The sequence below is a fragment of the Athene noctua genome, chromosome 1 (genome assembly GCF_965140245.1).
Source record: "Athene noctua chromosome 1, bAthNoc1.hap1.1, whole genome shotgun sequence".
Classification (NCBI taxonomy): domain Eukaryota; kingdom Metazoa; phylum Chordata; class Aves; order Strigiformes; family Strigidae; genus Athene; species Athene noctua.
The window spans coordinates 48,544,661-48,557,730 of record NC_134037.1 but is presented as its reverse complement, the minus strand read 5'-3'; the positions used below and the strand labels follow the sequence as shown (position 1 = coordinate 48,557,730).

At 35.4% G+C, this 13,070-nt stretch overlaps 1 protein-coding gene across 1 annotated transcript in view; it reads right to left on the bottom strand.

Moving 5' to 3' along the window:
* Positions 1–13,070, bottom strand: part of GRIK2 (glutamate ionotropic receptor kainate type subunit 2) — a 439,062-nt gene that overhangs the window by 140,404 nt on the left and 285,588 nt on the right. The window contains exon 11 of the mRNA XM_074923172.1: positions 9,493–9,716. Coding sequence (XP_074779273.1) covers positions 9,493–9,716 — 224 coding nt within the window. The remainder of the gene's footprint in view (positions 1–9,492; positions 9,717–13,070) is intronic.

Here is a 13,070-nt window from a genome sequence, read left to right as displayed (position 1 = left end):
TGCTTAAGTAAATGAGAATGAAGAGATTGAATTGCTGGTAGTAAGAAACAACAAATTCCTTAAGGAAGAACAGAGTTATGATTGTCTGAGTCCAGACATTCACAATACCTAGGTTCTTGGATAATTAGCGATGAATTGAAGAACCTTGTGATGGCTTTCAGAACCATGAGAAAAATACTACACTTTTCCCATTTAAAAAAAAAAAAAAAAAAAAAAAAATTGCTATTTTCTGATTAGGTTAATCAGTTAATCTACAAAGTAACAAGAATCAACATAAAACATACTGGTGGAACAAGTACTACAAACAGATGCACAAACAGATGTATATTACAAGGTGTCTTCCTTTTCAGAATTCACCACACCTACTACTTCTTTTCCTAAGAAGGTTCCACACACATCCACACATCTTAACTCTGCAGAAGACAAAGTTTGGCTAGACCTACACACACACACATACACCAAGAAAAAAAAAAAAAATCTATTTTTTTGACAGAAGAATCCAGAATTGACCAGGTGTGATGAAGTGAGCACAGTTTTCTCCTTCAAAGTGCATATGGAGATTTAGCCAATGGGAGCTACTATATCTTCTGTTGGACTGCTAAGGCAGGTGAATTATGAGTTCCTCAGCCATCGTCAGTTAAAACATTCCAGTTGTTTTTCTGGAAGTAGTTTCTTCTCACATTTGACACATTGTAAATAATAATCAGGGATGTCAGACTGATCTACCACCAGTATAACAGGGCTTTAGAGTACTGGTTTTCCCCCGAAAATCTAAGGAGGTTATTACTGTTAAAAAGAGTAAAAGATAAGATTTTTTTCTCTTACTGTATTCTCTAACAATATTCTAATAGAGGCTATGTAGATGCTGTGCTTGTATGTAGACTTGGAGATCTCTTGAGACTCTTGTCTCTCCTTGAACAACCAAAGAGACTGAGAGCATTCAGAAGTGGTTCAAGAGAATCCTGAGAGGTTATGATGAGGAGTCCACACCAAGTTGTTTATATATTAGAGATTCTATAAACTGACATTGAACCCAGATAAATTTCTTGTGGAGGAGGTCATAGAGATCAAAGCACTTTTCTGAGTGTCAAGATGCAAAGTGAGAGATTGTTGCTTAATTTATTGCTATACAGTGTTTTTCTTTTAGTCATGTATCCTCATCCACAAAATTTAGACCTTATATCACCGATTACAATCTGTATCATAACTTCCAAAAATAATTACACAATCTAGATGATGACACTAAAAAAGCATTACAATTCCAGTGTTTTGCATTTTTGGTAGAGAAAAAAGATGGAACATAAGATCTGTGTGCTGAAATTAAACACAAATACTATTACAGATTATGCAGATTCATGCTAATATTAATGGTATATAGCACAGTAAATTCCCATTGTGTTTAACCAATTTAAAGCTGTCAAGCACATTTTGTGAAAAGCAATACTCAGACATATCTGAGCATATTTGATTTTGATAATATTTGATATTGGTTTCAACCAGGATGGAGTTAACTTTCATTGAAGTATTTCATACCATGTGATGTCATGCCCAGGGATACAGGGGCCAGGCTCTCTCAGGCGTGCATGGGATTTTTAGGGCAGACCTGGGGGGTGTGTTGCTGTGGGGACAGTCACTGTGCTTGGTAAGACACTGCTGCACTTTACCCATTTCTTTTTGGGACTCACTATTGTTACTGTTGTTCTCTTGTTATATTTAGTAAATTCTGTCTTTTTATTCAGCCTGTGAATTCTCTTCTTTTTGTCCCACCCCAATTTCACCAGAGAGAGGGTATGAGGAGGTGAACGGCTGGCCACGTGGTGTCTGGCTGCCAGCTGAGTTCAAATTTCCACACTTTTTGGAGCCCAACATGGGGCACTGAGGTATTTGTTTGAGATAACAACAAAATGAATAAAATGTGGATGGCTTGACTCCTTAAGATCTTATCACACCATGCAACTGATGCCATGTGGAGTAAATGGGTTGCATTAATCACACAATGGGCTAGAATAGGGACCCCAGGCTGTCCGGGAATATTGGAAATGATTACAAATTGGCCAGAAGGCAAAGATTTTGGAATGGTGCCAGAGGAAGAGGTAGCACGTGCCAAAGAAGCCTCACTATATAATAAACTACTGGATAATGAGAAGCGATGTGCCCTGTTTACCGACGGGTCCTGTCACATTGTGGGAAAACATTGAAGGTAAAAAGCAGCTGTATGGAGCCCCACACGACTGGTCATTGAAGCTGCTGAAGAAGAAGGTAAATCAAGTCAGTTTGGTGAGACGAAAGCCATCCAGCTGGCCTTGGATATCACTGAGCGAGAAAAGTAGCCAGTTGTCTACCTCTATACTGGCTCATGGATGGTGGCAAATGTGCTGTGGGGGTGGTCACAGCACTGGAAATGGAGCAACTGGCAGCAGAGAGGCAAACTCATCTGGGCTGCTGAATTATGGCAAGATATTGCTGCTCGGGTAGAGAATCTGGTTGTGAAAGTTTGCCATGTAGATGCTCACGTACCCAAGAGCCAGGCCACTGAAGAACATCAGAACAACCAAGAGGCAGATCAAGCTGCCAAGATCAAGGTGTCTCAAGTAGTTCTAGATTGGCAACATAAGGGTGAACAATTTATGGCTCACTGGGCCCATGACTCCTCAGGCCATCAGGGAAGAGATGCAACATATAGATGGGCTCGTGACCGAGGGGTGGCCTTAACCATGGATGTTATTGCACAGGTAATCCATGAATGCGAGACATGTGCTACAATCAAGCAAGCCAAATGGTTAAAACCCATTTGGTATGGAGGACGATGGTTAAAATACAAATACAGGGAGGCCTGGCAGATTGATTATCTCACCCTCCCACAAACTCAGCATGGCAAACACTATGTGCTTACAATGGTGGAAGCACCCACAGGTTGGTTGGAAACTTATGCCGTGCCCCATACCACTGCCCGGAACACCATTTTAGGCCTTGAGGAGAAAGTCTTATGGTGGCATGGCACACCAGAAAAGATTGAGTCAGATATTGGGACACATTACCGAAACAATCTTATTCATGCTTGGGCCAAAGAATATGACATTGAGTGGATAGATCACATTCCCTAGATGCACCAGCCTCTGGGAAAATTGAGCGATACAATGGGTTGCTAAAAACTACACTGAGAGCAATGGGTGGTGGAACTTTCAAACACTGGGACATGCATTTAGCAAAAGCCACCTGGTTAGTCAATACCAGAGGATCTGCCAAGCAAGCTGGCCCTGCTCAATCAAACCTCCTACATACTGTGGATGGGGATAAAACTCCCATAGTGTGCATTAAGAATATGTTGGGGAAGACAAAAACTCACTATTGTTACTGTTGTTCTCTTGTTAAATTTAGTAAATTCTTTCTTTTCGTTCAACCTACGAGTTCTCTTCTTTTTGTCCCTCCCCTATTTCAGTGGGGGGTGGGGGGGGGCGGTGGGGGGGAGGTGAATGGCCAGCCACATGGCATCTGGCTGCTGGCTGACTTCAAACCTCCACAATATGCAAGTCTTTCTTACATTTCCAGTGACTGCTGTCCAGACAAGATGGCTGTATAATTTCATTGCTATAACATATAGTAGGATAGACTAAGTAAAAAACATGTGCTTAATAATTTGTTCAGGAGTGCAAAAATTAAGACATAATTGAGGTATCTTCTTTATATTAACCTCAGTTAATGAAATTTTATTTAAATGATATAAATCTAAAATTAAAACTTTCCAGGTCTGATGTAAAGGAGAGGAAATTTAGTTCAGAAAGTAAGCTTTTTAGAACATTATCACATAATAATAGGATTTCTTTGTATAGCTACACAAACATAACAGTTAATAAAAAGAAAAGCCATTGCAGAGAAAGAAAAATTCTTGCCATGCAGTCTGCCTGGTTAATCTGACAAAAAAAACACCAGTGTTTCAGAGGCTGGCACAGTTGATTTCTGCTCACAATAAAGATGATCTCGCGTTAACAAGGATTTGCTTGTCAACCAGAATAATTATATTAAAAGAAGCAGACTGTACTGAATCTTTTGGAAGCAATCACCTAAGGGTCATAAACTGCAACTTGGTTTAACAGAAAGAAAAATCTCTGACTTTGAAATAATTGTTATAGAAGTGTATTGGAAAGTGTGTAAATTTTGGCATGCTTTTATCCTTGTCTATCTACACAGTAATTTTCAGTCAAGTGACAATATCCCCACTTGCATTACAACTGAGGCAAAATGAAATTTTTGTGTTACAGCTGAGGGGAAAAAAACCCAACATAAACAACAACCCCCCTTGTAAGATAGTAAAAGAAACATATTTTAGGGTTGCCATCTGGATTACCCTATTGGATGATTAATTCATTCCTGAAAACACCTCATAACATATGCTGTAGCTCTCTAGGGAGACCTCAGGAGATAAAAGTCTCATAGGAAGAATGTTTGTTAAGAATAAAGGGCAGATATTTTAACTTCCTACTTGAATAAATATCAACATAGTAATTTAGTAACCAGAGCTCCATAGTAACTGGAAAAGTAGTTCCCTCTCATTCTGCCCTTAATTCTTTTCCATCGAGGTAGTTTTCAAGGAGTAGTTTGAAAATCAATCAGACAAGTCCAAGGACAGAAATCAGCTGATCAAGAAATATGAAACAAAAATGAAGACTGATGAGATTTAAAAGGATATGCATGCACTCCAGAGAGAGATAATAGGCATCTGTTCAATTCCGAAGCAGCAGGCTATTCCTAAGCTGCTTTACAGAGAAAAGATTAAGATAAATGTGTGAAGACATTTTTAAAACTCTTGTCTTCTTTTATTATGTTTTATTCCAGCTGGTAAGAGAAAAATATACTTTAGTGATGAGGCAGTGTTCATTGTCCTTTTATCACTACTTACAAGGAAATGGAAAAATAGTTGATACTAAATGCTTTGACAACTGAAACCAGCACAAGGGCTTGACTTACGAGAAGTAGGATAGCATAATTCTGCTGAAGGGAGGAAAAGGCAGGAAGTCCTAACATACAGAATGCGGTATAAATAAAGGAGAATCAAGCCCTTCAAAATGATAATCCATGATTCAGTATTAGCAATTAGGCCAGTTATCATGATTTAATGCATATTCACACAATATTCACTGATAATCCAGACATCTCAGTATAAGAAGCATAAGTGCTCATTAGTGGACCTTTTTATCCAGGTAGTTTATCGGCTTCACTTCTGATCCATAAAAGTAAAGCATCACACTAAGGCAGGTATATGTCTTCAAGTTATGAAGATAGGCCACTTAAAAGTAAAGTGCATAATGGCTGACAGACGTATTCACAGCAAACAGACCTTACTACACAGAGAAATACTTCAGTATGCAACAAATAACTTGAAAGACAGTAAATCGAGTGGAAAATCATTGGATAAAAATATTTAAGGAGTTTAGCCTTGAATCTGTTTTCAGGAAAAAAAGATTCATGAAGATATGGATGTTTAAAATCGTAAATGAGAGACTGAAAAATACAATACAATCATGAGGAAAGCCAGCTGAAGATTAATTTTGAAAGTCGTGAATTGAAGTCCTATGTAAATCAAACATATTTAACATTTTTTAAGGAATGAAACTGATTTTCTTCATATTGCCCATGTAGAATGGGAAATATCCTCCAGTTATCAACATATCAGATTTGGCAGAGAGCAAAAATAGGAAACAGCTGTTTCATATACATAGACAGAAAAGAAGGGACAATATGTGTCTATAAAGTTGGTATACAACACTGTAAGAAATCGGCATGTTTCTTGGAAGTGAAGCAATGGTTTGCAGCAAGAGACAGAAATGAAATGAAATTCCACTGAGATTTTTCATTATACAGATCAGAAAATGTTGTGTACTTGACAGAACTCCAAAAAGGAGTTGATGCACTTTACTCCAGTCTTCTTTTTCCTTCTAATCACATGTAAACTGCAAATTTACCTGGGATTCTAAATCAAAGAAACAAGCAAAAGAAGAGTCATAAAGGGCAGATATTGAAATTGAAATGCAACAAGACGTCAGATGATACAAGACACTGCTAACAGAGACACAAAGAGACTGCTGGCTAGCATCAGAAACAGACTTATTACTGTTGCCACAAGAGGAAAAAAGTGCTATATGACTTTCTCAGTTCACAGGAAAGTAATAGGCTTAATGTCAAGCACATGGGGTTTACCTATCTGTCATCAGCCTGTGCAACAAAGAAAGGAACTTTTGGAGACTAACCACCATAGCCACTTAGATTCAACAATCACAACAAACAAGATTAAGAGGTTATATATATGGAGAGGTTATATATATGGTAATATAGATATATATTAAGTGGTCATATATATGGAGAAATCACAGCCTACTATCATTCCCCACAAAGAATGACAATTAAAGAAAACGCTATAACACACATATATGTTCATCTTATTCACAATGCAAAATCTGTAATGCCCACATAAATAGATGATTCATCATTTTTGAGGGGACTACAAGAGGAAAATGACATAGAAAATCCCTCCATCTAACAAAACTCTCTCCTAACCTTTTGTCTTGCTGAGTATGCAAAGATTCCAGCTCTTTATAACTAGTTCTCAAATTGGAAGGAAATTCCAACTCTCTTTCAAATAAAGGAAAATATTTATAAATATTTATATCATATTTTTTCCCCATTTATGCCTAATATGTTACTCTCTGAAAGTCTTTTCAAAAATTCTCTCTCAAAGATTCTTGAACCTTTTACTAATTTCTTCATCTTTCCCTAAACATGACCATACCACTAATTAATGGGTGAAATCCAAGTACCACAACAGAACTGTCTATTTTCAATATACCAATCTCTTATATTCCAACACTGCTTGGAAGACATGGTAAAACAATAAAGTCATGAAACATTTGACACAAAAATGGGAGCTTTAAATCTAAATATTCTACATTGAATACTCTGATGAGCTGTAATTACAAAACATCATATCATAAAAGACACACTAAGTACTGCTCCAAACATAGATACACCTTATTATGAAACACATGGTAATTATTATGAAAGACTGGTAGTTAGACATTCATTACGGAAGGATTGTTATGAAACAAAAATCTTCTTAATAAGACACTCCAGGTGGAACCTATTAATTTAGGAGCATAGAGGCCAACAGTTTCACACCGGGACTGAAGAATACATAATCATCTGTGCAATACCTAATTTATAATGTGCACTGAAAATACATAGTCAGTACTATGTTACAAAGTCCTCTTCACTACCACACTTCAGTTAGCCGTATCTCCCTTTACATGTCAGATACATTTTGTGAATTATATTCACAAAAGTTTGTTTTACTTTTTAATAATGTTATTTTCTCTTTTTATTATTCAGCAGGAGATTATATTTATAATTTAGACCTGTTTCCCTATATGAATTATAGTGTTAGAAAATGCTGTCATATACTAATAAGTCATTCTGCATTATGAATAAAATCTTTAGATTGTCTTACATAACCCTAGATCCTTTATTTCTAAATGTGTTATCAATATTTGATTGTACGAGAGGTATTGAAAATCTCTAGATCTGAAGGCTGATATAAACAGGCATAAAAAAAGGTATTTTACACAACTATACAAAAACCCAAACTCCTCTGATCACTATAAAACTTATTTCATATTGCTTTACAATGAAGATAATTCTTCCAAGTATGTAAGGAATTTATAGTGCTGGTCACAAAAACAGACATGGAAAAAAAAGTTCAGCAATACTGGTCTATTATGTGGCACTTCTATTTCAAAATAATAGTGCTAGTGACCCTTCTGCTAGTGAGATCAAGTGTCTGAATAGCTTAATAAAAAAAAAAACAAAAACCAAACAAACGTATCTTTCCTACAAAATATGACAAGACACATTTTCAAAGCTTAAGTAGGAACTCAGTCATACAGCTACTAACATTAGTGTGAGCTGCCTGTCAAAAGTACTGTGCATCCTGCTGGAAATGTCCTTCAGTTATAACAATAGGGTTAAAACTTCTGGACATACACATAAATATTTTACATGAGGTGTTTCACAAGATAACTTTTGTGATTTATGCTCAACTGTGTTTTCAGAAGTATCTACATCACAGGAACACTTTAGAAATTAGTTTACTCTCTGGTGATATAGTCCACCAAAATCTACCGTTCTTTCAAGAAACTTTCAACATAAGTGGCTCTATAAAGCAGTCTTTTAAAGAAGGCACACAAGCAAAGATATTAATTATAGAATATGTTTCATTGTTATCTGTATTATTTCAATACTTAATGTACTTTATGTGCAAGTGATCTTGCTAAATTACTTTTAAACCAGTTTCTAAAAAGATTGCCTTTCCCCTTAGTAGAGGAATGATACAACCCCAAAATGAAGCAGATGGTGTCAAAGAAAGATGGAGAACCCTGATATCAACTATCAGCACAATAGAAAAATATGAAGATTCTACTGTGTACCACAGGATGAAATAATAAAAATCTTGGGGATGAAGTGAGATTACATTATCAAGTCAAACATTAAAAAAAATCTTATTAAAGCAATAAAAGCCAATATAGTTTATATGTATTTCATTAAAAAAAAATTATTTAAAAGTGACTACGAGGAGGGATCTGCAAAAGAGATTACATTTACACCTCTGGGAATTGCTGATTTACTATTATGAATTTATTTTTGCTGTCACAGCAGAAGGCAAAGTTACAACATGTAAGACTATATTTCTGTGACTATCTAGAGTTAGTCCTAATTACTTAACAAAGAAAAGGTAAATATAATGGGAATTTTTGTCAAAAAATATTTTCCTGCTTGTCTATGTTGAAGAGAACAGATAAAAAACTAAGCCCTATATATCAAATCCAGTTAGAAGTTACCAACTTTTTTACTGAGTTCCTTAACTCTGAAAGCTCAGCTAAACATGCTTCCAAATACATTCTGGTCTGGGACTGTAAATTATATGAGGTATCTCAGAGATTTTACCTAGCACACGATTAAAAAGTAAATATTGTACACTACTTCTAAGATATTAATCTACATAAAGTAACTTGTTTTGTAACAGGCAGAGGCCCAATTTGGACATCTAGGATTAACATGGGCAGCTAAGTACTCAATTTGAGATTAACCATTATATCATAAAATGAAATCAGAATAGCAAAATAAAATATGTCAATCCCTGTCCTTCTAATCACATCATAGTCGGGAAAAAAAAAATTTGTAAACTTTCTAGTGTCTCTAAATTTGTGAATAAAAAGAGAAAGCTAGCTAGTATACTCAAGACTTAGTGATATAACAAACTGGAGACTTAGTAAGGCACTGGATAAAATTAATAGTGAGAATCCTCATCATTAATTATTCTTCTGTACATCATGAAGTTAAAATATAAGAGTATGAAAGTAAGAAAATTTTTGTGACTTTTGACAATTATTAGTAAGAAAAAGATTATAACAATTGCCAAAAAAATCACAAAAGTTGGCATGTTACCTGGCTATGACAAAGAGCACACAACTGACACCCAAGTAAGCCAGCAGAATATACATCCAGATATCAGGGGAGAGAGGATTCAGGAAGGAGAAGACGCCGGGGTTTGTACCATTGGGCTTGCGGTACAAAATACTTATTCCAAGAGTCATAAAGGGCTTGGAAAAGTCGATGACCTTCTCTCGAACATAGGTAATTGCCAATGGTGCAACTGCAAGGTCAGCTTTCTGTTAACAGAAATACAAAAAAGAGAAACAGGCCATAAGTCAGAAGAAAGAGGCTGAAGCAGACAGAATAGGCAAAACACAAACTTTACATGGAGTAGGTTTGTTCTTGTACTAGGTAGGCTAAAACTCTCTTCTCCCTCTAAGTAAGTAACCATGTTTATTCTAATTCCTGTTTGCTAAACTGACACAGCAGCATTTAGAGAAAATGAAAAGCACAGTTACAGGGATAGAAGCAAAGAAAAACATTGCATCTTGTAGAAAACATGAGCATCCATTATCACGTCTTTTAAAACTTTATGAAGTGTACATATCAACATATGTCTTCTCTTTGTCACGCCTTCACTGTGCTCTTTAGAAGCTAATATATTTGTGAAGCAGACATGAATATGCTTGTACAGGTGTAGGGAAAGGGACAGGAAATAGTTTTGCTTGTTTTAACATAAAGGTATTGGTACAAAATGAAGAACATTTTAAAACAGGAAGTGTTACACCTGAAATGTTTCTATGGGGAGTAAATTCTAACAAAATGCAACTGTCCTTACTAGTTTGCAGAAATAACTATGAAACTTATAGATAACTGACTATTAATCAATTGCAACACTTAAAATGAAATCATACAATAGAATGTATTTTGTCAATTTACATTTAGTTTTAGTTATTATGGCAATAATTAAGATATTAGTAAATTGTCTACACTACTTTTTATTCAAAACTTAATGGGAATCACAGTGACAAGAAATCTACACCATCTACTTTTTAATCTCTGTCAACAGGTCTTGAAAGACTACTGTGGATGTGTGCGTGCAGGTACATGTGCACATATGTAAGAGGGAAGTTCAGAGCAAGAAATTATACAGTACAAGACTTGGCAAGATGTAAACTAAGAATTCCTGCTAAACTATATATAAATATAGGACTGTAATGACAGAAATGGCATAGGTACCATAAAAGAGTTATCGGGGTAACATAGCTACAAATAGCAACATTTTCAGAATGCCTTTTCTAAACCAAGATCCAGAGATTTTACTCCCAACAAAATTGTATAAATTCATACATTTATATACTTTATTTTTCTGAGTTGGTATCCTGTATACTGTGTAACACTCAGAATCCCACGCAATGTTATAGCATTTCAGTGTTCCCTTTTTTTGTGTCTCACCTTCCACAAAGTTCTACTATTGTCTACCATTGTTATGAGCATTTGTCATGTCACTAGATTTACTCCAACAAAGTACTTCTATGTTACAATGTGAAACTCTGTTGGCACTGTTCATTTAATTTCATAAGGGTTTACTGGTCAAAAACATAACATATGCTTCATTTCCGTTGGTATTCAGAATTTACAGGTATTAATCAGACCAGCAAGGCTTTATTCCACAGCAGCTGAGTTTTTATGAGTTACATATTTTTGATGATATTCCAGCTAATGCAGAAAGAAAACAGTAGAGCAAGAAACTAAAATTAATTTAGATTAAAAGTTATAGGTCAAAATGTAAATGTTTGAGGTAGGTAGCAACTCAAGCTATTAGTTTGCAAGGCAACTAGCAGTCCTCACTCTAAGAGTCCGAAGCCAAGTCACTAGAGCCTGTCAGAAGAGGCAGCTAACCAAAGATGGAGAAAATAGATCTTTGGAAGGCTATTGGCAGTTGTGAATTTTGGTCTTAAAACATCAATAGAGCCTTAATAAATAACAAATCAATTCTTTAACAACTACTGTAGGAAATCCAACCCTTGGTCATTAGATGAAAACAGAACTGCATACAAGTGAATATGGGTTGTTACTATCTCCAGTGGAGCAAAGCTCTAGGGAAGTTTCAGATGAAGTTAGGGAAATAGCTGAACAAGAAATAATGTATGTCTTATATGACAGGACAACCAGATATCCCAACCTGTGAGGAACAGATCCAAAATACAGGTCCGTATCTTGATATCTCAAGATTTTCTTCAGAGTTTTTCAAAGAGAGGTTCTCTAGCAAGGAAGAGATTGTTCAGGACAAGAGGGAAGAAGAAACAGAATTTATCATACCCTACAGAACACTTTTCAAAGTCAACTGAACCATTGACAGTTACTCCCACCTTGCTTTCTCAAAGTGCATCAGATATTTTGAACATTACTTTTAACAGTACATTCTCAGTAGTACTTGATCTTCCATATTCACCCTCTATCTTAAAGGGTAATGATATTTCTTCTTTCATACTAACATTGCACTGTCAGTATGATCTACTTTCTACATTACTGCAGAACTCTGTGAGCAGGGATTGCCAGACCTTCACTTCTTTTTGTGCCATATAATGACTGCACATACTCTCTTCGAAGTCATGGAAAGGTTTCCCTGTCTTGTTGCCATGTGCAGTTGAAGGATATTCATTCAAACAACTCAAGGTATACATTATTTATTTTTGCTACAGAAGAAACCCCTAAGTCCTTCTCATTTGCTCTTCATTTACATTTTACTCCCAAGCATCTTGTTGGCTGACTATTTTACATAAAGTAACATTTAAAGAGAAAAGAGAGGAGGTTTTTTTCAGTCACACAGGGCTGAAATTTGATACCTAACCTCTAAGAAGACAAGTTATAAAATTATACTGAAATCAGTCTATGCATGCAGCTACAAATAACTTCAGCAAGAAATCTGCACATAATTGTTGAATATTGAATGGGCCAAGGCGTGTATCGTAAGTTGCTATTTGCAGATACTGATATTTTGTATGTGAAAATTAGCTCTGTAAAATATATCCCAGAGAACCTGCCACATTATTTTTGGGGAAAATTGAACTTTGAAAGCATTTAATAGATTCTACTAATAACATTGGTGAAAGGAAAACTAAACACTTATTGAATTTTCTTTTGATGATACTTTTATGAAAAACTTGTGTCTCACCTACTTTATTCAAAGGAATTAAGAGTTTAAATACAATCTAGACATAACAACCCCAAAATGGCTAATAGTTATTTTTAATTAGAATCTACAACTACAGAATATTCCACCGTAATAATATAGTTCTTCAGCCTATGTAAATGGAGTTTTCTGATAAGAATTTTGTTGTTAACAGTTTGTATTGATTTAGCAACCATGAATATTTATATTAAAAAGGCAGAGGGAATCATACCATTCTTATTTGTTTATACAGTCATCCAGTACAATCATATTGTGATTGTATTAATATACACAAAAGTATACACATACACTGATAATGCATTTTAGTAATTTTACTTCTATATGGGCAGCAATGCACTTACTGCCTATACTTTTTTTAAAAATAAGTGAAGCTACTTTTTTTTAAAAGGAAAAATTCATAAGTCTTCTTTCTAATCCACTATATCTGCTCTTCAGCCTATGACCCTAAATTAAT